The 26,015-nt window shown below is 41.2% G+C and overlaps 1 protein-coding gene across 2 annotated transcripts; it reads right to left on the bottom strand.

Annotated features, from left to right (window-relative positions):
- Positions 1 to 214: 214 nt before the first annotated feature.
- AFG2B (AFG2 AAA ATPase homolog B) lies at positions 215 to 16,870 on the bottom strand. Of its 2 annotated transcripts, XM_079913162.1 has the most exons (8): positions 15,725 to 16,870; positions 14,334 to 14,519; positions 8,924 to 9,082; positions 5,419 to 5,628; positions 4,675 to 4,899; positions 3,180 to 3,314; positions 2,175 to 2,300; positions 215 to 486 (listed from the first exon to the last, which is right to left on the bottom strand). In XM_079913162.1, the coding sequence occupies exons 1-8, from the start codon at positions 16,817 to 16,819 to the stop codon at positions 319 to 321; spliced, it is 2,304 nt and encodes a 767-aa protein (XP_079769288.1). In that variant the 5' UTR covers positions 16,820 to 16,870; the 3' UTR covers positions 215 to 318. The 2 variants fall into 2 exon arrangements, 1 of the variants encoding a protein (XP_079769288.1); XR_013827106.1 differs by lacking the exon at positions 215 to 486 and having other exon boundaries at positions 2,287 to 2,300; positions 4,707 to 4,899.
- Positions 16,871 to 26,015: the final 9,145 nt, after the last annotated feature.

Raw genomic sequence — 26,015 nt, 5'->3', positions numbered from 1 at the left:
TAAAGGGATAAAGGGGCATGATGTGTAAAATCTACTTTTATTAAATAGTTCAGAAAAATACTGTGGTGGGGAGGAGGGAGGAGGGAGAGAGAGAAAGGAGACAAATGTAGAAAAATGTGAAAAATTGGAGAATCTGGGTTAAGAGTGTATAAGAGTTCTTTGTATTATTCTTTTAACTTTTCTGTAAGTATGAAATCTTAGCTTATTAGGCCCAAGTTTTTTTATTTATAGGAAATAACACACACAGAGTGTGAAGTTGCAAATTATAATGCACGTTCACATTTAAGTTAATCCTTAAGCAGGTATGTAAAATAATTTTTAAATATCTTCTAAGTTAGAAAATCCTTGTTTCTGAAATAAGTTTTTATATAAAGTCAAATCCTTGTGACTTAAGGATGGTTTTACAGTCTTAAGTGATTCTAGAAAGTGCTCTTGTTTCACTGTGGTCGCTTCCAGTCCATTTTCTTGCAGAGCCAGCAAGGCGGCCTATAAAAGACAAACAATAGGAAATAATAAATACGCTTCATTGTTATTTTATAATATATGGTAATACTTTAAAAAATCTGAACACAAAAATCTCAGTCTCACTTCATTGAATTTCAATATTCATGATAATAGAAACATTAAGCTAAAAAGTTAAAGTGATTAAAAGTCCTCTCAGTAGACCATCTTCTCTTCTACATTAAATTCTAGCCTTAGGGCTTCCCTGGTGGCGCAGTGGTTGAGAGTCCGCCTGCCGATGCAGGGGACGCGGGTTCGTGCCCCGGTCCGGGAAGATCCCACGTGCCGTGGAGCGGCTGGGCCCGTGAGCCATGGCCGCTGAGCCTGCGCGTCCGGAGCCTGTGCTCCGCAACGGGAGAGGCCACAACAGTGAGAGGCCCGCGTACAGCAAAAAAAAAAAAAAAAAAAAAAAATTCTAGCCTTAAATGGGTGGGGGGCTGGGGGGAAAGCAGACTGCAGAATAATATAGACACTGTGAGTGCATATATTTTAAAGATGAGATCAACTATACTCTGGTATAAAATAAAAATTTTTTAAATCAACTATACACCAATAAAAAAAAAAGTTAAGTTACAAAAAGAGAGACTATATTCCTGACCTCAGAGTAGTTTTTAAACAGGAAACAGCACTGATCATAAAGGAACAGATCAACACATTCTCGATGACCCACCAATTCTCTTTGTATACGAAATAGACATACACACACACGTATACCAATAGACGCGTACAAGATTGTTCATAGCAGCATAATTCATAATAGCGAAAAAGTTGTAACACAAATGTTCAAAGATAAAATGCGTATATAAAAGCATCACATTCATATATTAGAATATTATAAGCAATGGAAATGAACAAACTACTGCTACACACAAAACAACGGATGAACTTCACAGACATAATCTTGAGTTAAAGAAGCAGACAGAAGAGCATACCGTATGGTTCCATCTATATAAAGTGCAAAAGCAGGCAAAACTAATCCCCCCAGTGCTGGAAGTCAGGAGAGTGGTTCTCTTTTGGGATAGAGTGGGAAGGCCCACGGGAAGCTTCTGGAGAGGTGGTTATACGAGTGTGTTCACTTTATGTTAATTCAGTGCACCATATCCTCTGATCTGTGCATTTTTCTGAATGTTATATTTAACACAAGTTTATAGAAAGGAAAAACCCAACAGTGGCTGCCTTTTTTGGCAGCCAACATAAAGTCTAAATGCCTTAAAGTGACCTACAAGAACCTGTGTGATCTGGCCACTGTCCACTCCACCTCTTCAATAATGTCATTTCTCACCTCCAGTTGCTGCACATTTTATTCCTTCTGCCTCAAACACTCCGCTTCTCTCCCTTAGCCTGGCTAACTCCCTAATCATCCTTCCAGTTTCAATGTACACACACCCTCTCTCAGATAGCCTTCTCTGGTGCCCCCAGGTCTGGACTGGTGTCCTTCCTAGGTACTCCCACAGCACCCTGAACTTCCCTGACTCACTACATGTTTTAATTCAGTATTACCTCTCTGCACCTCCCCCACTGCCCCATCAACCTGTACGCTCTGAAGAGAAGGTAAGGGACCACAGTGGTCTTTTTCACCTCACATGGTGCCTCCCTTTCAGTAAATACTGCCAAGTGAATGAAGTTCTGAATAAATGTTTTGAACTATAGGTTTTCTTCATTAATTAACTTACTTCTTTGCAGAGGTTTCCAAGATCAGCTCCAGAGAAAAAACAGGTATCTGCTGCTACATTTTCCAAGGAAATATCAGGCCCCATTGGCATGTTTTTTGTACAGACTTTCAGAATAGAAAGCCTGCCCTGGAACAAAATAAAAAATAATACGTTTATAACCTTACAACATTTACGTCTGACACAATGCTGTATTAAAACATTTCAAGTTAGAGTTTTCTATCGTATTACAGAGAAAGTATATATATTTCAGAAACAATAAGAAAGAATCACTTCTTCTCAAGAAGAAAGTAAATGTGACATCATGATACATTTTAATATTTTTATAATTAATTTAAAAAACAGCCAACCATAGATATAATCTTTAAGAGACTTGATGAATCTCTCTTTTGGGTACAAACAGTCCCATCAGACATGGTTCAAAAGCAAATACATAAATTATCAGACACAATTTAAAAATAAAATAGATATAATTTTTTTTCCATCCCTTCAAAATCTGATAAAAGCCTAAGGAAGGAAAAAAATTCATTTTCTGTGTCTTTCACCACTTACTGCCAATGGCTCTGGATGTGAAGGGCAATGGATTTACTGATTCTTTGGCTGTGGATACATTGTACAATCTCTGTAACCTCAAATTTCTCCACTGAAAAATAAGAATGCTGACCCAGATAACCTCCAAAACCCTTTTAACACTTCAGGATTCCTCCATTCTAGTTGCAAAATAATGTTGAGTAGACTCGATAAACTCAGTATTTTGAGTCTTCCACAAAAAGGAAATTACTACCTTGCTTTTAGGCTTATGTTTCTCTGAAAACAGGGCCAGAGCACCCAGCAAAAGCAGATGAAAATGATGATTTATGACGGGCCCAGATAAGGAAAAACGCGGAATTCAATATAGGACATATACCATGTACACCTACACCCAGTAAGGGATTCAATTCTGCCGTCTTCTTAGAGCTCCCTGGTGTGTTGTTAGAAATGCACAGAGTAAATGTGCACAATGATTACCTTTTCATCTGGAGGTGGAATATAAATAATCTTGTCTAATCTTCCAGGCCGTAACAAGGCATCATCTAACACATCAGGTCTATTTGTTGCTGCAACAATCATGACATTGCTATTAAAAACTTCCTGAAACTCTAGCTGAGGGAAAACATACAACACAAAGTAATGTCAATAAGTTGTTAATTATTAAATGTATTTTTTTAAAATTACAAATCAGAAGGTCCATTTGTTTCTAAATAGGGGGATATTTTTTTCTTGGGACTAGAATGCTTACATTTCCTTTCCAGACCACCTTCTCAGTATCAAGGTACCCCAGAAACAAATTATTATCAAAGAGCTACTCTGTGTACACAGTGAAGGGAGTGATCCATCCTCATGGGGCATCTCTCAGTGTGAGAACTGATGAAAAGCTTTACACCACAGCAGAGAACATCTATCTGTTGACCTAAATGCACCTGGGCCCCAGTGAATGATTACAACTTAATGGACGACTTGAAAAGACAGAAGCATCTGACTAACACATGTATAGCTATGAAAAGTCTTGGCTCTCACGTTCTTGAAGAAGGAGATTGATTCTACCTCTTTGTTTTCTTTCCACAGGCAGAAATATGACAATTAACATAAGCTGCATTTATGTAAATCCTGAAGATAAGAAATATCTAAGAGCAACCAGAACAAGGCCTTACACATGCTAAGCATTCAAAATTGTTGAACTTAATTATCAAAGCAGTTCTCCAGTGATGTGATCTCTCAAAGCAATGAGTTCCCTATATCTGCAAGTATTTTAGCAGAGGCTGGGTAAACACCTGTCAGAGGCTATAGAAGGAAAGCCTGCATGATGAGGAGATTTGATTAGAAAACCTGATGGGTCCCGTCAAATTCTAGTGGCATATGTTCCTAAGGAGCTGTAAGACTCTCTTTCCATGGAACAATTTAAAAAATGGGAAACAAGTAAGAACAAGAAAAAAATAAAAGAAGAAAAATTATCTGTCAGGAATTACTTAAGGATACCAAACTCTATCTGGAGAAGGCTCAAAAGAGAGGAAGAGGATTTCCAAGGTCACTTTAACTTTGTTATAACCAAGGAAACCCATTCCTTAAGAAAACTGAAGATTTTCAATTACTGATCATTATTTCCAATGATCAGTAACCCAAACATGGGTTATGTTTCATTTCACATAAACAATTTTAGAAAGGGATGAACACTAGTTTTTCAGGGTATGAAAATAAGAAGAAACTCCCTTCTCCACTAGCAATATGTAGTTATGTTTCTAATCTTAGGAAAAAATTCACGTTCATATATACCTAAGATACTTTATTATAAAATTTGCCTCACCTTTCCCAGGTAAGTCACTATTTTACCAGCTCTGTAAAAGTCCTAAGAGTCACACTGAAATTATATAACTCTCTGAGATGCATCCAGCATAGGGAAAGCTAGGGCAGATGCATTCTACTTAATGCTGGCCTGGATTTTTGGTGTGTTCTGGCTAATAAATACCTCTTCGTTTTTTTCCAGCTCCTTGTATTTACCATGTTGATCTGATTTACTTCCTCTTCTCTCTATAGTCTTCAATCCAACACCATCTAATTCATTTAGGAGAACAGAAAGAACACGTTCTTGAACATTACATCCTGTTCTGCTGATTGATCGAGAGCCCAAGATTGAATCAATTTCATCCAAAAACACAATTGCTGGAGTATTTGCTCTTGCTTGTCGAAATACCTTTTGTTCGAAAAACGGAAATATTTAAAAGCTATACGTCATGCCTTATTCATATGAATACATGTTTTCTGCATTACTCTGTATTTATAATTTTTAAAATATAAAAAGAAGAGAAAGATTCTAATGTCTAAGAACTAGGGAATGAATAAATAAGGAATAACAGTATTATATGGGGGTTAAAATCATATTTTCAAGGAATATTTAATATTATTGAATTTTAAAAGTGATAATATTAAGTTAAAAAATCACAGATATATATTACCATCCACCCATTCCCTGCCCAAGGAAACTGAAAAGCAAAGGAAATTCACCAAAATGTTAACGGTAGGTAGAAGAATTATGGAGGATTTCTTATTTACACTTTTCTATATTTTCTAAATTTTCTATACACAATCAGGTATAACTTTCCTAATAGGAAAAAAAGCCAGTTATATTTTAAAAAATAAGGTTTATCCTTAAGGCATGAAACAAAAATTCAAAAGTAAACTTAACTGCATGAGGGAAAATAAAAAAACAAACCTGAGACAAGATTTTTTCTGAATCGCCAACAAAAGGTGAAAAGAGATCAGCTCCGCTCACTGAAACAAAAGAGCAATGACAGCTCGTGGCCAGGGCCCTCACCAGGGTGGTTTTAGCGCACCCAGGGGGACCATACAGGAGAACTCCCTTTGGCTCTGTCAGGCCCATCCTAACAAATTCCCGAGGGAATTTCAGAGGCCATTCAATGCTCTAAAAGTACACAAAAAGAGACAGGACACAAAAAGAGAGAGTTGTTTTAGTATAATGATGAACATCAAAAACTTCAGTAAATTCATGCGTTCCACAACCCTCAGGTACCTGCTATGAGCTGGAAATGTGGTCCGATCTCCACACAGCAGCCTTATGACCTAAGTGAGGTCACATCACTTCCTGCTTAAAATCTTTCCATGACTTCTCATCAGAATTAGAATAAAATCCAAATCCAAACTCCTAACTTACCACTGCTTACAAGGCCTCACATAACCCATCGCCCAAACACTCCAGTTTGTTCCCATCTCATGGCCTTTACCTGCTAGTCTCTCTCTGCCTGAACACTCCCTTAAGATCTTTGTGTGCTATCCCTCATCACACACGTCTCCACTCATATGTCATTTCCTTGGAGAGGTCTTCCCTAACCACTGTAGTTAAAGCAGATCCTCCTCCTCCTAGGCAGTCTACGCTACTACCCATCTTCTACTTTTGGAGCCCTTATTCATTTGCTGTCTGAAACTACTATTTTTCCATGTTGAGTTAGTCATTCTGCTCCTGCTAGAATGTAAGCGAAGTTCACCTCTAAATCCCCATCACCTAGAGTGACACACCTTCACAAAGTAGGCACTCATAATAGTAAGTAAATCCTCACTACCTCTGAGGTAGATGGTTCTGTTATCATCATAACTTCACAGATGCAGAAACTCGGGCTAAAAAAGTGAAGTAACCCGCCCAGATCTTATCTTACTGCTAGCGAGGCAGCAGAACTAAGACTAAACCCAGACAGTGTAGATCAAGAGCACAAGCTCTTAACTACTGATATATTGCCTCTACAGAAAAGGATAGACAAGACCCCTGTACCTAGAAACTCCTATTTTAGTTGGGGAGACAGGCTTGTAAACTAACAAGCAGACCAGAGAAGGGCATTCCACAGACAAGGAACAATATATACAGAGACACAGGAAAGCATCCAATTCATCTCCCAACAGTAAGCAGGAACAGAGGGGAGGATGAGGGAGGCAAGACGCGATAGAGCTGAAGTGGAAGTAGGATTCAGATCACATTGGGCCTTGACAGTTTTAGTCAACAGTGAGGAAGCAGTATAGAGAATGGATAGAAGGAAATGAAACTAGAGGGAGGGAGACCACTTAGCAGTCTCTTGCAAGGATTCAGACTACAAAAATAATAAGGCTTGATGTGCCACAGGCAGCAGAGGTGGTGTGGGAGGGATGTATATGAAACATAAAATGTAACTGTATTATACGCAGGGGAAATCCAGAGGGGAAGTTACGTTATGTAACGTTATGTACGTTATGACATGACTCCATGCATTCAGAAGACAGGTTTCTGAGTGAGGGGATGGGGTGACTGGCTGCATTCATTGAGGGAGGGAATCCAGGTGTAGAGGTGGAACTGATTAGCTGAACTTTGGACATGCTGAGTTTGAGATCCCTGGAAGTTATCCAGTAGGCAGGCATTTAAGTAGTTTTAATGATCAAAAGAACTATCTGCGCTGGATATAAAGATTTCTGAGTTAGCATTTTTCAGGGGACAGCTGAGGCCTGGGACATTGAGGAGATCAAAGGCTCACTCAGAAAATGCAAAAAGAAAACTCTCAGGAGCTTGAAGAACTAACATTTAAGGTAGGGGAGACGAGTGCTCAGAAAGGCAGGAAAGCTTAATATTCAGAGCTAAAGAAACAGTGTTTCTAACAGGAAGGTGTTACTCATCTCCCGCATGTATTTTGTGAAGATTAAACGAGACAAAGCATGTAAAAAATTAGGGGGACTTCCCCGGTGGTGCAGTGGATAGGAGTCTGCCTGCCAATGCAGGGGACACAGGTTCGATCCCTGGTCCGGGAAGATCCCACATGCTGCAGAGCAACTAGGCCCATGAGCCACAACTACTGAGCCTGCACTCTAGAGCCCGCAAGCCACTACTACTGAGCCCGTGTGCCACAACTGCTGAGGCCCACATGCCTGAAGCCCGTGCACCACAACGAGAGGCCACCGCAGTGAGAAGCCTGCACACCGCAATGAAGAGTGGCCCCCGCTCACTGCAACGAGAGAAAGCCCAAGTGCAGCAACGAAGTCACAATGCAGCCAAAAATAAATAAATAAATAAAAAATTAGGGCATATTATAAACGTGCTTATCCATGGACACAAGGATTCCAGGGTTCACTGTAGATGTAGCTTCCAGTTAAGACAAATAAATTATAATTGATACTTATAAATCAGTCTTGTGTGTGTGCAATTAGAGAAACCTACTTCCTTATGGCAGGATCACCCAAAGGGGTACTGGCAAAATCAACTGCTGAACCTGCAATGCAGGTAAGAAGGGCTGAATAGCTGTGTCCCTCAACAGCCACTGTGAGAACCAGTATCAAGTAGCCACCCAGGCCATACTGACTGTTTATTATAATTTTGTGTTTTTACCAGTCCCAGGGCAAACTCAGGCCTATGAACAAAGAATCTGTATTTGTATAGCCCATGAACTAATAAGAATCGTTTTTACATTTCCAAATGCTCAATAAATAAATAAATAAATAATTCAGGGCTTCCCTGGTGGCGCGGTGGTTGAGAATCTGCCTGCCAATGCAGGGGACACGGGTTCGAGCCCTGGTCTGGGAAGATCCCACATGCCACTGAGCAACTGGGCCCGTGAGCCATAACTACTGAGCCTGCGCGTCTGGAGCCTGTGCTCCGCAACAAGAGAGGCCGCGACAGTAAGAGGCCCGCGCACCGCAATGAAGAGTGGCCCCCGCTCGCCGCAACTAGAGAAAGCCCTCGCACAGAAACAAAGACCCAACACAGCCAAAAATAAATAAATAAAATTAAAAAAAAAATTCAAAAGAATACTATTTTGTGACGTGAAAATTATATGACTTCAGTGTCCATAAATAAAGTTCCATCAGAACACAGATACTCATTACATACTGTCTACGACTGTTTTCGTGCTACAATGGCAGGGTTGAGTGGTTGCAACAGAGACCACAAAGCCTAAAATATTTACTCTCTGGCCCTCTACAGAAAAGAGTTTACTGACCCCGGTCTAAATTATAAACTCTTTAGAGTAAAAAGCAAACAAAAAGAGGGTGAGGCAGGAAAGTATGAAAAATAATATTTGATGCCTATAGAGTCCGGTTAAATAAGGATTGAAAATCGACCATTAGATCTAGATGTTAGGATCGCATTAGTGATGACGGCAAGAAGTTTCAGTGCAGCTTGTTTTCACCATAAAGCATTACACTTAGACTGTCATATTCTACTGGCTTAAGCAGATTCTCTATCTCACCTGTTTTAACTTCAGTTTTACATCTTCAAGGCCACCAATCTGCTCCCAGCCAACAGGCTTGATGTCCATCAGTCCAATGACACTTCGAAATGATGAGGGCTGGATCTTTTTAAAAGCTTCAAGGAAGTCTGTTTCATCAATCATTGGATTGTCCTGGTTCTGAAGAAATCCACCCCAAAAAGCAAAATCAAACCAAAAATCAGGTGGGCCTTTTTTGTGGTACACAAACACAATTACTTTTTAATTGTAAATCCTCTTTTGAATTTACACATCTATTTTGTTATCACTATAAAGAAATTTGTAACACATGGTATAAAAAATTAAATGTCTCCCCCTCAACTCCACCAATATTCATCCCCAGAGAATGTCAACAGTTTCCTGTGTATTCTTCCAGTATGTTTTATGACATATGTATATGCTTTCAAAAAGATACACAAATGTGACCATACCATACATATTAATTTGTACTTTTTCATTTATCTTAGAAATCTTTTCATGTCAACTAATACAGCTCTATCTCATTCTTTTTGACAACTGCATATTGTATGAGTATTTTAACAACATCCTTCTGTTGAACGTAGGTTGTTTCCAGTCTTTTGTTATTAAAAACAAAGCAGCGGGCTTCCCTGGTGGCGCAGTGGTTGGGAGTCCGCCTGCCGATGCAGGGGACGCGGGTTCGCGCCCCGGTCCGGGAGGATCCCATATACCGCGGAGCGGCTGGGCCCGTGAGCCATGGCCGCTGAGCCTGCGCGTCCGGAGCCTGTGCTCCGCAACGGGAGAGGCCCGCATACCGCAAAAAAAAAACAAAAACAAAAAAAAAAAACAAAAACAAAGCAGCAACTGAAAGTCCTTGTGCACATGCTCAAATATTTTATATAATAATTTCCTCAAAGTAGAATTATTGTGCTTAAGAGTATGTACACTTACAATTTTCACAGCTACTACTAAACTGTCCTCAAAGCTGCACCAATATATGAAGCTGTTCTCCCCACACCTCTCCAACAATGGACATTACCAAACCTTAAATTTCGGCCAGTATGAGAGAGGAAATGGTGCTCACTATTGTGTTAATTAAATTTCTTTAATCAAGAGTGAGGTAGAGGAAAATAATGGAATTAGAAAATCAATTTTGCAAGCATCACAGTAAAGGCTGTTTAGGGCAAGAATCAATGGATGCTAATCTAGGGGAGGGAAAGTTTGATGAGGAACAGTGTGTCTGCATTGTCTCAGAGCGTTTCCTCACAGATTTCTTATTAGTTGCAAAGGGAAAAATAGCAGCTATACAGTAAATAAACTGGACAAAACCTTGACTGATTGATCACATCAGTCACCATTAGGGACATCACCAATGAGGGGCAGGTGGACGTACTGTGCCTTCACATGTGACATCATAAAAAGGACACTATCACTTACGTAGTATCCCCAATGGGCATGCATAACCTGAATCTGACTATGAAGAAACAGACAAACCCAAACTGACAGAAGTTCTATAAAATCACTGACCTGCATCCTTGAAAAATGTCAATGTCAAATGTCGCACACACACCAAAAAAGTGCTAAGGAAGCGTTCAAGATAAAAAGAAACAAAAAACTAAACACAATACATTATCCTGGACTAGATCCTGTACTGGAGGAAAAGAATGCTACAAAAATGGATACAGTTAGCAAAATTAGAATAGGAACTATAAATCTGACAACATTTTGATCAATGTTAAATTTCCTGAATATAATGAGATTATACATACTTTTTCATAGGAAATGGACATTAAAATATTAAGGGATAATGGGTTAAGATGCATGCAACCCCTTCTCAAATGATTCAGAAAAAAACAATGTGTATACCTAGGCAGTTGACCCTTGAACAACATGGGAGTTAATCCTCATTTAAGTAGAGGTGGCCCCCCATATCTGCCGTTCCCCACGTCTGTGTGGATTCAACCAACCCCAGACCGTGCAGTATTTATAGTATTTACTATTGAAAAATATCCACGTATAAGTGGACTGGTGCAGTTCAAACCTGTGTTGTTCAAAGGTCAGCTGTACAGAGAGAAGAAGAGAAAGGAGAGAATGATAAAGCTAATTTGGCAAAATGTTAAAAACTGGTGAATTTGGATAAAGGATTTAGCAGGAGTTCTCTATCTCAGAACTCTCCCTGAAGTTTTAATTATTTCAAAATAATAAGTTTTTAAAAAAGAAAAAGAACCAAAAGATTAATTTTTAAAGGAAGTTGAGGATTTTTCATGTGTATAAGCCATTTGTAATCCTTTTACTGTCAACTACCAGTTCATATCTTGCTACCCATTTTCTCTTGGATTGTTGGTCTTTTCTTATTGCTTTGTGAGAGTTCTTTCTACACCAAGGAAATTGGGCTTTTGTCATGGGCTGAAAGTATTTTTCCCAGTCTGTCTCGTGTCTTGCCTTTGCTTATAGTATTGTTCGTTTGTTTTGCTTTTGAACTTGTCATCTTTCTTTTTTTTTTTAATAGTATTGTTTTGCCATTCTAAAATGGTCAAATCAGTAGATCATTTCCTTTCTGGCTATCAAAAACATATTTCTATTTGTAATATCTGTATTATATTTAAGTATTTGCCCTCTTACATCAAATTCTGAACATTCAGTTATCCCAAAATTCCCACTTTCAATAACAAACTATTTTATCCCATTTATGAAAGATTAAATAAGTGAATATGTATACGTGGAGCTTTTCTGAACAGTTTTCCTAAAAAATGTCAATAATTATAATCTCTGGGAGGTGAGATTTCAGACAATTTTTACTTTCTTTATAATTTTTATCTTGTTTAATTTCTCACAAACAACATTATTAAATAGTTTTTTGAAATAGCGCTATTTTTTTTAACTAGTTAGCAGTATTAGATATTGGGTAACTGAATACTAACTAATTTATAAGTAACACCAACTGACATTTGAAAATCCCATTTACACTTGCAGGTTACTTGTGTGTACACTATTCACTTGATTTTCATAATCCTTTCAGGCAGATAAAAATCCTTTCCCCTCTATGTCTATAGGTGTGTGTGTTAAACTGTCTTTCTAACCCTTTAATAGGCATACTTGACAAAAAGATGAACAAACTGTGATGTGCCCTTGTCTGCCCCGGCACAGACAGAAGCAGCAGCAGCCCCTCAGCTGCCTGGGGAGGGAAAGAAGAAAAAGATGGAGCCAGTACCTTCCCAGAAGCCTCTGTCCCTTCTTCCTTTTTGCCTTTCTTTCTTCCACTTCCCCTGGTTGTTTATGAACTGAGCCATCACCTGTGGTAACTATGCCTGGGCAGGCCCCTCCTGAAGTAGCAGTGGGCTCCACCCTAGGACGGCTGCAGCTGGATGGTCCACCTAAGCCAACGTGCTTAAGGTCAAACCTGGAACTTCAAAGCAGAGGGGATTCTAAATGTAAATCTCCTTTCCCACACCGTGGTGTTCTTGTCCTCCCCTCAAGAGGCATTATATATCCTCAAATCTTCACACATGGGACTTGTCATTAAATCTTCAAGCAGCTTTGGTCCTAAACTGAAAAGATGAGGACTTACAAGTTCACATAACTCCTTCCCCACCTTTGGTGTAAGAGTAAAAATAAAGGAAAAGAACATGAGTAAGGGTATAAATGACCTAGGTAAAAAGGTTTTCAAAATTTAGAATGATAAATCATCCTTTCATACCTTAAACAAACTCGAATTAGGTTTTAAAAAATTATAAGGTCAAAGAACAATTTTAAGGTTACAAGAGAATCCTCAGCATGCTGAAAATAATTTTTTTCAGAAGGGGTTTAGGGATTCAGGTTGACATTACATAAAAGTGAACAGATTTTCCAATCTATAGTGTTGAAAACTACTATATTTAAGAGAATATCCTAACTATTTTTAAGAAAAGCAGTCATGAATTAAGGACTTGTATGTCAAAGATGAATTTAAATAAAATCCTAAGCACCTAATCGTCTCCTGAGTTAGAAAAGCTTATTTTCCCTTCAAGATGCTTATTAACAACAAAGGGAAAAAATAGTGTCTTGACAATGGAGAAATCTCAGAGATACCACCTTATCCAAGAAATCAAAGTTAATTTCACCAGTAATAGGACAAAGATATATCATTTGCTATCTAATAGATGCAATGAGAAGAACACAGTATCATTTCTGTGATATTTCTGCCAAAAATGCAAAACCTGAAACAAATCATGAGAAAACATCAGTCAAACCCAAACTTAGGAATATTCTATAGAATAACTGAATTGTACTTTTAAAAAATTAAAGTCGTGAAAGAAAGACTGAAGAATGTTTCTAGATTAAAGATTAAGCAGCTATGACAGCTAAATGCAAGGTGTAATCCTGGATTAAAAAATTTTTTTTTTTCCTTTTAAAATTTTTGCTACAAAGGAAATGAGTGGGACAAATGGTGAGATTTGGTTAAGGTCTATATAGATTAGGAAGAAGTATCATGTCAGTGTTAATTTCCTCATCTTGATAATTGTACTGTGGTTTTAAAGTCTTTGTTTTTAGGAAATATACACTTAAATTTTCAATGCTAGAGGGGCATCATGGCTGCATTTGAGAGTATGAGTATATATATATATATACACACACGCACATAAACATTCATACACATGAAGAGAGTATGATAAAGCAAAAGTGATAAAATGTTACATTTGACGAATCTGTGTGAAGGATATACAAAAATTCTTTGTACTATTTTTGCAACTTTTCTCTAAGTCTGAAATAGATTCAAAATAAAACAAAAATTAAAAAGATATAGGTTTACTTCTTCTGGGGCCACACTGTCTTTTTCCTGACTGCTCTGGGCTTCAGCACTAAAGAGTTACTATGGGAGTGGGGGAAAACGCTCTGGGCAAACCTGAAGAACTCAGTTCTCTGTCCCTACTTTCAGTCATATACTATTTCTATGGAGTTCAGTTGTAAAAATATATGTAAGAGGACTTCCCTGGTGGTGCAGTGGTTAAGAATGTGCCTGCCAGTGCAGGGGACACGGGTTCGAGCCCTGGTCTGGGAAGATCCCACATGCTGCGGAGCAACTAAGCCCGTGTGCCACAACTACTGAGTCTGCATGCCACAACTACTGAGCCCGTGACCCACGACTACTGAAGCCTGCACGCCTGGAGCCCATGCTCTGAAACAAGAGAAGCCACCACAGTGAGAACTCCGTGCACCGCAACGAAGAGTAGCCCCTGCTCACCGCAACTAGAGAAAGCTCGCGCACAGCAACAAAGACCCAACGCAGCCAAAAATAAATAAACAAATTTATTTTAAAAAAAAATATGTAAGAAACAGCTGTTGAAGGTATCAAAAGTTTGAAGAAAATGTACTTACCACTTTTTTTAATCTCCAAATTAACTTGTTACGTTAATAAAAGGGTTCACATAGAAGGTCATAAATCAATCCTTCTTACCTTCTCACTATGAAGCAGAGCGTGCATGGCAGCCTCCCTACAGAGTGCGGTCAGGTCTGCACCAACATAGCCAACAGTCATTTCTGCAAGGAGGCTCAAATCGACTTGACTGGAGATGGGCATCTTTGAGGTAATCACTTGTAGAATCGCCTTTCTTTGTCTAAGTGTGGGAGTTCCAATGACAATCTATGTGCAAAGCAAGGAAAGAAAAAGTTTACAGCTTAAAATATTATTTTTTTAATCCTCACAAACATGTATAATAATTTAGCGAACAAATTTGGAACTATTACTGTGTACTCTTAAGCATACCTTAGATTCTGAATACATGAAAATCCTTATCTTCCAGAGGAGTAACACTGGCTAGAAAGTTGCACAGTTAAAATTACATATGTCATTTAATAAGTTTTTGTTATTTTTCTTTTTTTTTTTGCTGTACGCGGGCCTCTCCCGTTGCAGAGCACAGGCTCCGGACGCGCAGGCTCAGCGGCCATGGCTCACGGGCCCAGCCGCTCTGCGGCATGTGGGATCTTCCCGGACCGGGGCACGAACCCGCGTCCCCTGCATCGGCAGGCGGACTCTCAACCACTGCGCCACCAGGGAAGCCCAGTTTTTGTTATTTTTGAGAACCTACCACGTTCTAGGAGCCAGTAAACTAGATAGTCTATGTCCCTGCTCTTATGGAGCTTATTCAGGACAGGTACTACATGGTGTGAAGAAGAAATCCACTCAAGTTCTAAACAGATTATGCTAAAGTGGACAATTATCACCTGTCTCTTTAGAAACCTACCACAAAGTTCAAACATCATTTAAATAATCACTATTCAAACTATTTAGTAGAAATCAAGAATCAATTTAGGACTGAAGTTTATAAAATAGGACAGCTTTGAATATTCAACCTTCCTGGCAACTCAGGGAGCAATTGTGGGATAGGAGGCTGGCGTTCGAACAAGGAATGAATAAATCCAGAAGAGTTAAATGTCTGCTCTGATTTAGTCCTTCCCTGCCTTCCCCCTTATTTCAATACATTTGTTTCTTGAGGCTATCCTACTTTAAATTCTCCTTCCAGATTCATAAGAGTTTAATATGCTTGTAGCAGTCCTAGTTCCCTTAAAAACTAACACTACTGATTATAGTACTCCTCATTCTCAGGACCTGCACAACTCATCCCTAACGGCCCCCCTGCTTCTCAGAACAATTTGACTCTGGAGGGGGAAAGGGTCCTGGCTCGCAGATCATTTGTGGACCAGAGAATGGGTTCTCTGCTTTACAGAGCCCCACTCCAGCTTCACTGACTTCCAAACCTAAGTGGCAAACGCCTCGGGGCAGCCAACCGGGGCCAGAAGAGGCCGGGGTTCCAGGGGGCAATGAGCTAGCTGGCTGAGCCTATTTACCTCTCGGTCGAATCTCCCAGGTCTACGCAGCGCTGGGTCTAGTGCGTCCGGCCGGTTGGTGGCTCCCACAACCACCACCTCCCGGCCCCCACTGATGCCGTCTAGCAGCGTCAACACCTGGGCCACCACGCGGCTCTCGGGGGCTTGGTGTGGGCCGCCCCGCCGGGGACACAGGGCGTCCACCTCGTCCAGGAAGAGAAGGGTGGGCCTGCGGCTGGCCAGCTCCTGCGCGCGCTGGAAGACCCGCCGCACATTCTCCTCGGTCTCCCCGGGCCGGGAGCCCTGCAGCGAGGGCGCACTCACGGCCAGCAGCTCCGCGCCCGCCTTTCGGGCCACGGCCCGCACTAGCTGGGTCTTGCCCACTCCGGGGGGGCCAGCCAGGAGCACCCCGCGTGGCACTTCTAGCCCCAGCGAGGCCAAGGCGCGGGGGTAGCTGAGCGGCAAGTCGAGGAGCTCCCGCAGCGAGTCGGCCGCCTCGGAAAGGCCCCCCAGGGGCACCTCGGGCTGCGGCTCCTCTTCCGACGGAGGTAGCCCGCTCAGACTGATGTGGGTGTGAGGGGTGACCAGCCCGGCCGGATTCGGGTTGGGTGCCCCGCTGACGATGTGCAGGGCGGCCACCGGGCCGGGAGCGCCCGGAGGAGCGGCCACCACGTGGCCCAGAGAGACCGGACGGTTCCTCAGCAGCTCCTGCGCCGCCTCCAGCACCGCGGCTGGATTTGGGGCACCAGACACGCCCGCCAGCTCCCGCAACACCGGCCACACGGCGAGGAGCCGAAGGGGCGGGCAGGGCACTAACCGGAGTCGGCTCAGGTTCAGACTTCCCCGGGACCCCGGCGCCCCCACTGCCGCCCCCGGGCTCGCGCACTGCGGATCCAGTTGCACAAAGCCGTCCGCTCCATCCCGCCGCGGCCAGGCGGTGCAGAGGCAGGAGCCGCCGTCAGGCAGCGAGATCTCCACCGCCGAGCCCAGGTGCGCGCCTAAGGCGCGGAGGGCCGCCGGGCCCAGGCGACAGCGCTGGGTGCCCCGGTCCCTAGCGTCTACGGGTAGCAGCTTTAAGAGCGGCCCTTCTGGAAAGGGACCTGAGTCCGGAGCCATTACTCACGGAAGACGCAAGGCCCAGGAAAGTGGGGTAAGAATTCCACCCGGGCCAGAAAGACCGGTACACAGAGCTCCTCTGCCGGAACCACGTGATGCGCATGCGCCAGGGATCAGTTGCCGTTCCCTTACAGGAGGCAGAAAGGACCAATCGGAAAGTTAGACGAAGTTAAACGCTCGGACCCTTGGGGCTAGTTTGCTGTGGTGCTGGGTTTGATGAACTCCAGTCGTCCTTTCCATAGCTTTACGAACAAGGCCTTAGTCACGGGTGTCTGGGAGGCAGCGTAAGCTACCTTTACTAGGTCATTAAGCATGTACCTTGGTGGTTTGGGGAGTCGCCACATAGCACTCTCTTTCCCTGGCTCCCGGACTCGAGCATCACCACCTGCGCTTTTGGAGCCTAGAGATTTTGCTGTTTTGTGAAAAAACCTCGACAGTCCTCAGGGGCACAGTATTTTGCCTTTTTTTTTTTTTTTTTTCGGTACGCGGGCCCCTCACCGTTGCGGCCTCTCCCGCTGCGGAGCAACAGGCTCCGGACGCGCAGGCTCAGCGGCCACGGCCCACGGGCGCAGCCGCTCCGCGGCATGTGGAATCCTCCCGGACTGGGGCACGAAGCCGCGTCCCCTGCATCAGCAGGCGGACTCCCAACAACGGCGCCACCAGGGAAGCCCAGGGGCACAGTATTTTGGAGTGCTCTGGTGCTAATGTCTTAGGTGACTTGGAGTGGATGAGAAATACAGCCTTGGCACCTTCGATAACCTGGGTTCCAACCTGTTTGTAAAGTCCATGCATGTCCTTCGTATACAAAAGCATCAGCCGAGCAAAAGAGAATCACAGTGTAGCATTTTAAATCCCTTGAAGAAGGGAAAGAAGGAAAACCAAGCCATCTGACGTAGTTGTGGCACACCAGTACATTCTGTTCATATTCCTGACTTCTCCTTTGAATGTTCTTTGACAACAACTTAATCATAACCTCTTCTGTTCATGTGATTAAGTCCTTATTGTCTATCTGGGGCACAACAGTACTAAGTCCTGTATTAGAGGCAATGCCCATCTACATTATTAAGACCTCCACCTAATATTCTCTTTCCACTTCTCCTCTCCCCTCCCCACCGGGAATTACTCTTTCCTCCTATCCTTTTAAATTCTGCTCATCAAAAAGAGCTATAGGGCTTCCCTGGTGGCCCAGTGGTTGAGAGTCCGCCTGCCCGGTCTGGGAAGATCCCACATGCCGCGAAGCGGCTGGGCCCGTGAGCCATGGCTGGTGAGCCTGCGCGTCCGGAGCCTGTGCTCCGCAACGGGAGAGGCCACAACAGTGAGAGGCCCGCGTACGGCGGGGAAAAAAAAAAAAAGAAAAGAGCTACAGATATTCAAAGTCAAGATAATATGCCTTGTTTTTTATCCTACTCACATCTTTCTACCTCTGTTTTTCCCACTTTCACTGAAAACCAAATTTATGTGATTACAAAATTGAGATTGCAGATGGAATGCTTAAGTCACTGGGGTTTGAGTGCTTTTTCTTCCTACTTATGCAAATAATCAGCTGCAGACTCTATAGTGATCTCTTCTCAATGGAAAGTACTGTCAGATCTGGGATCTTATGACTAATGCCCATTCCTGGCCTCACTCTATCCAAACCTCAGGGAAGACACTATGACTAACGTCTGGAGTCCACAGTCACTTATCAGATCTCTGCTGTATGTTTCCAACTACTGTGCTGGAACAACGTAAAAGGAACAAGAAAATAGCATACTAGGAGGAGGTCCTGAAATGGGTAAATCACCCATTACATCCTGTTTGCTTCTTTCTCTTAATCGTACTGCTTTGTATTCTCTTTGGAGAACAAAGACTCTAAACTCAGACTTTTCAAGAACAGCTTTGTATTTTCTGAAATAAAAAGCCAATTTTTTTTGCAGCAACACGGATGGACCTACAGATTATCATACTAAATCAGAGAGAGAAAGATAAATATCATAGGATATCTCTTTTACGTGGAATCTAAAAAAAGGGTACAAATGAACTTATTTACAAAACAGAAATAGAGTCCCAGTTGGAGAAAACAAACTTATGGTTACCAAAGGTGAAGGCGGGGGGGGGGGGGGGGGAATAAATTAGGAGATTGTGATTAGCATATACACACTACTATATATAAAAGAGATATCTAATAAGGACCTACTGTACAGCACAGGGAACCCTACTCAATGTTCTGTAATAACCTATATGGGAAAAGAATCGAAAAAAGAATGGATATGTGTGTATGCACAACTGATTCACTTTGCTGTACACCTGAAACTAACACAACATTGTAAATCAACTGTAGTTCAATAAGTTTTTTTAAAAGCCAATGTTTTTACCTCTGAAGATGTGAACAAAATACCCATTAAGTTATTCAATTATGATACCTCTACCTCACAGAGGTTCTTTTATTCTGGTTCCAAGAAGCTTTGGGGATCCAAAAAAGGGAAAGAAGACAGGACATGATAACTGTCCTAAATATGCAAAGGGCTGTCATATTAAAGAGTTGGCAGATTTATGTAATCTATAATGCAGAACTGGCTAGGAAGTGAAAGTTTAATAGAGTGAACACAAGAGTCTGCCTCCTCATGTGGTCATGTGCAAGAAGTAGGAGACAGCCAAGGGGCATAACCAAAGCCAATACAGGGAAGCAAATAAAGTTAAATCACTCTTAGAATTTTCTGAATTTGGTTTAAAACAGATGTATAGGTTGCAATATTAGGGATATGATATGAAGGGAACCACATGTTGCTTTGGGTTGGTCTGAAAGGTTGACTTTATACAAGGTCAAGCTAGAATTCTCTGACCTTGTAGGACCCATATACCCAGAAAATAGTCACTTCTCTCTATCCTTAAAAGGTTGAATTCTCACCTTAGGTTGCAAACAAAAGCAAACAGAAATCCTGTTCCTGGACCTTCAGCTATTATCCACACATTCTCAGCAGAACTATAACTGGCTTTTCTAGTCAGCCAGTGAAATCCACTGTGTCCCTTTAGGTCAGACCATTTGAAACACTATTATTTCAACTACCTTAATAGCCACATTATCATACCATTCAATCACAAAATTTTCTTCTTGTGGGAAACCACTCAGGAGTTGTGTGGTCCTTTTTCTTGTTTTTAATATGACCCAAAATTTGATGATTCTACGAACTGGAGAGTACCAATTAAAGCACCAAAGGTTTGAACCACTAGAGGGAGTCCAGAACCAAATAAGCCGTAAGGCTGTAAAATTTGAGTTTGAAGTGTTCTCACCTGTGGTTCTAGGTTTTCCCAAGATTCACACCCAGGTGTATGAAACAATCTGTTGACTATATAGTTACTTATTTTCACATAATTTCTACATGCCTCGGGCCATGTATAACTCACTTCTCACATTGTTCACATTATCCTCGTTACTGAATACTTCATTTGCCCTTTGAAATGAAGGTCACTGTTTCCCTCCCACGTCCCAAAGATGTGTGGGAGTGGTCATGAATGCTTAGGCATTTTTCAAAGTTTTCTTTGGGAAACTTCTTTCCATGTTTCTCTGCTACTCCCAGACCCTCAAACTTTTCTGACTTCAAGCAGACTCAATATGTTTCATTGCCATGAAACAGTGTCTGACCTGCTTTGGTGCCACTGGGATGGATTCTAGGCAAACATACCACCTCCAGACAGAATTCATCAATTCTTCCTTTGGCTTTCCTCAGCATGTAACCTGCACCCCTTTTATTTTTATTATTTATTTATTTATTTATTTATTTATTTATTTTGCAGTACGCGGGCCTCTCACTGTTGTGGCCTCTCCCGTTGCGGAGCACAGGCTCCAGACGCGCAGACTCAGTGGCCATGGCTCACGGGCCCAGCCGCTCCGCGGCATGTGGGATCTTCCCGGACCGGGGCACGAACCCGCGACCCCTGCATCAGCAGGCGGACTCTCAACCACTGCGCCACCAGGGAAGCCCTGCACCCCCTTTTAGTACATGGCTTCATTATGCCTTGAATGAGCTAGTTGTTTTCCTCCCTGTCTTCCCTCTACTCCCTTCTTATTTTAAGAGTTGACACTGTGTTATCTTTAATCTTTCATTCTACCTTTTCTCAACAGGGCCTAACTACTTGCTGTATGATCTTTAGCAATCCATTTTACCTTTCTGAGCCTGATTCTTGTAATCTATAAAATGGATTAGTATGAGGATTAAGTGAGATAATATTATTTTTTAAATGAAGTATAGTTGATTTAGAATATTAGTTTCAGGTGTACAACATAGTGATTCAATATTTTTATTGATTATACTCCATGAGATTCTATTGTCTTAATTGTAATGATTATTGTCCACCTTATAAGGACGTTATGAGATAATGTATAAAAATTTCTTTTGAAAAGTAGAAAACTCTATTGGTATGTAATATAAGGCTCTACTAAACAGTAATAGCTATATTTAGAGGGTGCCAGCCACAGTTCTAAGTGCTTTGCATGTGTGATCTCATTTAATCCTCCCAATAACCTTGGGAGGTTGGGATTATTATTTCTAATTTACAGATGAAGGAACTGAGGCACAGAAAGGCTAAGTAACTTCCCCAAGGTCACACAGTTAGTAAGTGGCAGAGCTAGGATTCAAAACTAGCTCTGTGGTTCCCACTCTGAACCACTACACTATGTTATGCTACAATCAATTTCAGTTTACCAGCTAGGTTCACTTGTTACTTATTAGTTATGTGAACTTAGGCAAAGCTTAAAATTCTAAACCTAATTTTCATCATTTGTAAAATTGATGAAAGTAATTCCTATCTCACAGATTTACTCAACAAATATCTATTAAACTCCTCCTGTTTGCTATATGCTGGGCATATTGCAATATCACGTTGATTATATTCACATAAAACACTTGGCATACTGCCAGGCACATGGTAAGTGGCCAGTGTTAATTATTGTTTTAATTAATAACAATAAGCCAGTAACTTCTCTGACACATGTTTCCTATTACTCAGCTAGAGATTATGTTCTGATCATCACCATATTGTCATTTCTACTGTTCCCTTAATTCTATTTGAAATATTTTTGTGGCACTGTTCTGTAGGATATTGCCTTGCTATCATAGCAAAAACAAACAAAACAAAATAGCAATTCAAGTATCTCTCAGGGCTAAACAGAGAAAGTGCTTTAAATGGCTACTTTCTGATACATAGCTAAGGCTGGGTGAGGCATGCAATATGCTTACTACCAAGGAACATGAAGTATTGGGTTGGCCAAAAAGTTCGTTCTGTAACATCTTACAGAAAAACTCGCACAAACTTTTTGGCAAACCCAATATATTTGATGAATATGAAGCTGTGAGGATCATCAAATATAATGCTTTCAGGAAATGTACAATAAGGTCATCTTGGGAAAGAAAATAGCCCCACATTTCATCTCCAGTGACATATAAAGAGCCCAGCAACACTTCTGGTAATCCAGACAGGAAGGGATGGCCTGCTATGCTCTACTGTGCTCTCCTGCACTGTACTTTGGTGCTCTGAGGGTCCATCCTGTGCTTGCCTTACCCACATACTGTGAGAGTCAGCAGTATTTGCTAGATTGCATAAGAGATCTTACCTCCATAGATGGCTGATAATCAAATGAAATGATATATAGGAAATCACTTTGAAATATTACACACACACACACAAACACACATGCAAATAGTGAAGAGTTATATACAAGAGTGTTGTAGTCACGTCCAGAGAGTACCTGATGTAGGAAGCAGATGTGGAAAGTATTATCTTCCCCATTTCTGAACTTGCTCTCAGCATCTTTTTCTTAATGTGGCCACACTTGCCTTCCTGTCTTGACTAGTTCCCCTTCTCCCCATTTCAGTTCCTAGTTTTTTAAATAAATTTATTTTATTTATTTATTTTTGGCTGCGCTGTGTCTTCGTTGCTGCTCACAGGCTTTCTCTAGTTGTGGCGAGAGGGGGCTACTCTTCGTTGAGGTGCACGTGCTTCTCATTGCGGTGGCTTTTCTTGTTGCCGAGCGTGGACTCTAGGCGTGCGGGCTTCAGTAGTTGTGGCGCATGGGCTTTGTTGCTCCACGGCATGTGGGATCTTCCCAGACCAGGGATCAAACCTGTGTGCCTTGCATTGGCAGGTGGATTCTTAACCACTGCGCCACCAGGGAAGTCCCCCAGTTCCTATGAATAAGAATAACAATAGCGAACGTGTAGTGAGTGGTGCTTTACGTATATTATTTAATCATCATAACGACTCTGTGAGTTATGTACTAGTATTATTCCTGTTACATTCAAGAAAGCTGAGATCCAGAGGGTTTAAACAACTTCACAAGGTCATACAGCCAACAAATGGTAGAGTCAGACTTCAAACCTGGAAGTACAGCTCTAGAGCCCATGTTCCCACTACTAGGCTGATTGCATCTCACCCTGCCACAGTGCCTGCCGCTGTCTTAGATATATATTTACCAAGCTAAATTTTTTCAGGCAGCAGTCAACATTTTTCTTCTTTACCTTTTATAATTCAGTCAATGATACCAGAGTCATTTTTTCATCTAAAATCAACTCTGGGGACTTCCCTGGTAGTCCAGTGGTTAAGACTCCGTGCTTCCAATGCAGTGGGTGCGGGTTGGAACCCTGTTTGGGGAAGTAAGATCCCACATGCCTCGCAGTGCGGCCAAAAAATTTAAAATATATTAATTAATTAAATCAACTCATATAATATTTGTTACCCAGTATGATAAATTCAGAATCTTATCAACTGGTAATAATTCATGCTATAAACTTTGATTTTTAGTCATTATCTGGGGAAAAAAAGAGTTTAGCAATAACTCTGTATAATATTAACTAAACCACTAGCTTAGCTAGCTGACAACCACAAACATATCTACTCAAGAAATGAGGTCAAATCTCAGCTATTTTTCCTCTGATGATTACTTGATATAACATTAAAGCTGCAACTTGCTCAAGGGTTAGGCACAAGTTGGCAGAATCAGCTTTATTAATGACATTGTAAACAGGGATAAGCATTTTGAAATGTATGCAAAATATCTTTCTGAGCTATGGAGATGGAGTGGTGAAAGACTAGGACTTGAAAGAAACCCTGACTTGAGCATCCGTGGATTTTGGAATCCACAGAGGTCCTGAAGCCAATCCCCCTTGGATAGTGAGGAATGACTTTAGATTTAAATATATTTAAATAAGTAGACTTTAGATTTAAATATATTTAAATAAGTAGATTCCATATGTCATATTAGCTTAATTTGAAAGCAACTAAGGGCTTGGCTGCTGTGGCTTAGATCTTGAAGGACAGACAAACCCACCTTGTGTTTGTAAGAAAATAGAAGGAATCATATAAAATGTACACTAGCGTCATCCTAAAATCCTCAAGTGTAATTTTAGGATAAGAAGCCTCAAGTTCTAGAAGTGGACCTCTCTCCACAAAACTGATCTTTATGTAAAACTAGCTTATTGCCCTTTTGATGTAGTCTGGGTGCTTCTTTTCAACATCAGAGGAACCAGAAAGTCCAAGAACTGTTTGCCTCTAAAGCAGTTCTCTTAAGGGAGAGAATTCTCTTTCCCTCCTTTGGCTTATTTTAGAAGAATGAGTTATTTATTTCTGTCACCTAGCTCCTTCTTTTTCTAAGCTCTGACTGTACTTTGTGAATGATCCATGTCTATTCAAAGCTCTTCGCAGCATGAGAGAAAAGTTCTGCCCCGTCCCAGGAACTTCCTGGCCTCCTAAAGCCTTGCCAACAGCCAGACTACAGAGTTGGGTATGTAGGGTTCCCTGGGTCCTTGTCACTCAAAGAAGGATCTGTGGACCAGCAACACTGGCATCACCTGGGAGGTTGTTAGAAATGCAGAATCTCAGGCCTGAATCAGAATCTGGCTTTAAAAACCTCCCTGCGTGATTTGTATGAGCTGTCCTGCCTGCTCTTGTGTGAACACCTGTTGCTTCTCTCTGATCTAGAAGTAAGGCTGAGACCACTGTACCCCAGCCCAAAGTAAAAACCTTAGGTTTAAAACAAGAAGTCTTCGGTTATTTGGGGACGTAACTTCATTAATCTTGTCTGATAGTTGTTAAACTTAGATTGGAAAAAACTTTAGAGGTCATCAAGTTTAACCATCATCATTGCTGTGAATTTCAGTATCATGATCAATTTTTGTAAAAAGGCTAAATTTTTGTTCAGGATATTCTGTTCAAGAAGATAAAAGCATATGATATACCATAGAAAGGCAGCCAGAAGAATGGGAGAAATTTATATATTAAAAAAAAAGAAGCTCTTGGTGATTGAAGGAATACATTTCAGTAATCTGGGAAGTTTATTGATGTGAACTCTCTCAGCCATGGTGGTGTCCCCAAAAGAGGTGTTTATCTCTTAAATTCATATTCTAACACCATATGCTTACTTTATATTGGCCCAAACTTACTGTCTTATACAGTTATCATTTTAGTTTAACTTCCCACAAATTCAAGGAATTGCTATTATCTACTAAACTAAAATCTCCATAAATAAAGGGAGGATAAGAGATAAATCTCCCTAATGAAAGAATTCCAAATACTATATGAAGATAAACCTCTCTTCCCTTCCAGGCCGGTCCTAGTGACTCACCTCTAAAGAATAGCGAATGGAAAGGAAAAACACTAACTTTATAGTGGAGAAACCTGGCACATACCACCTTCACCAAGTGGTCAGGGTTAACCTCACCAGTGATAGCATGGGGATAGCATTTACCTCCTGATGTAATGTGATGAGAAGGGCACTTGGCATTTGTGGTATGCTTTCCAAAAACACATACATAACCCCAGTCTAATGACGAGGAAAACATAAGACCAAACCAATTTGAGGGACAATCTACAAAATACCCAACCAGTACTCTTCAAAACTATCATGGTAGCCATAAAAAAGAACAAAATAATGTCATTTGCAGCAAGAAGGATGGACCTAGAGATTGAGTGAAGTAAGTCAGAGAAAGACAAATATGTGATATCGCTTATATATGGAATCTAAAAAAAGGGTACAAATGAACTTATTTACAAAACAGAACTGGAGTCACAGATGTAGAAAATAAACTTATACTTACCAGGGGGTAAGGGGGGGAGGGATAAATTGGGAGATTGGGATTGACATATGCACACTACTATATATAAAATAGATAACTAATAAGGACCTATTATATAGCATAGGGAACTCTGCTCAGTACCCTGTAAT

This window comes from Stenella coeruleoalba (assembly GCF_951394435.1).
Source record: "Stenella coeruleoalba genome assembly, chromosome: 2".
Taxonomy (NCBI): Eukaryota; Metazoa; Chordata; class Mammalia; order Artiodactyla; family Delphinidae; genus Stenella; species Stenella coeruleoalba.
This window is presented reverse-complemented; position numbering and strand designations above follow the sequence as displayed.

Bases quoted from the DNA above. Each gene is read 5' to 3' on its own strand.
- AFG2B (XM_079913162.1), bottom strand. From the start codon at position 16,819: ATGGCTCCGGACTCAGGTCCCTTTCCAGAAGGGCCGCTCTTAAAGCTG. The intron at 9,083-14,333 runs GTAAGAAGGATT...GGATTTCTTCAG, and splicing joins CTCTGCTTCATAGTGAGAAG to AACCAGGACAATCCAATGAT. The intron at 2,301-3,179 runs GTAATCATTGTG...ATTTTGTTCCAG, and splicing joins TTCCACCTCCAGATGAAAAG to GGCAGGCTTTCTATTCTGAA.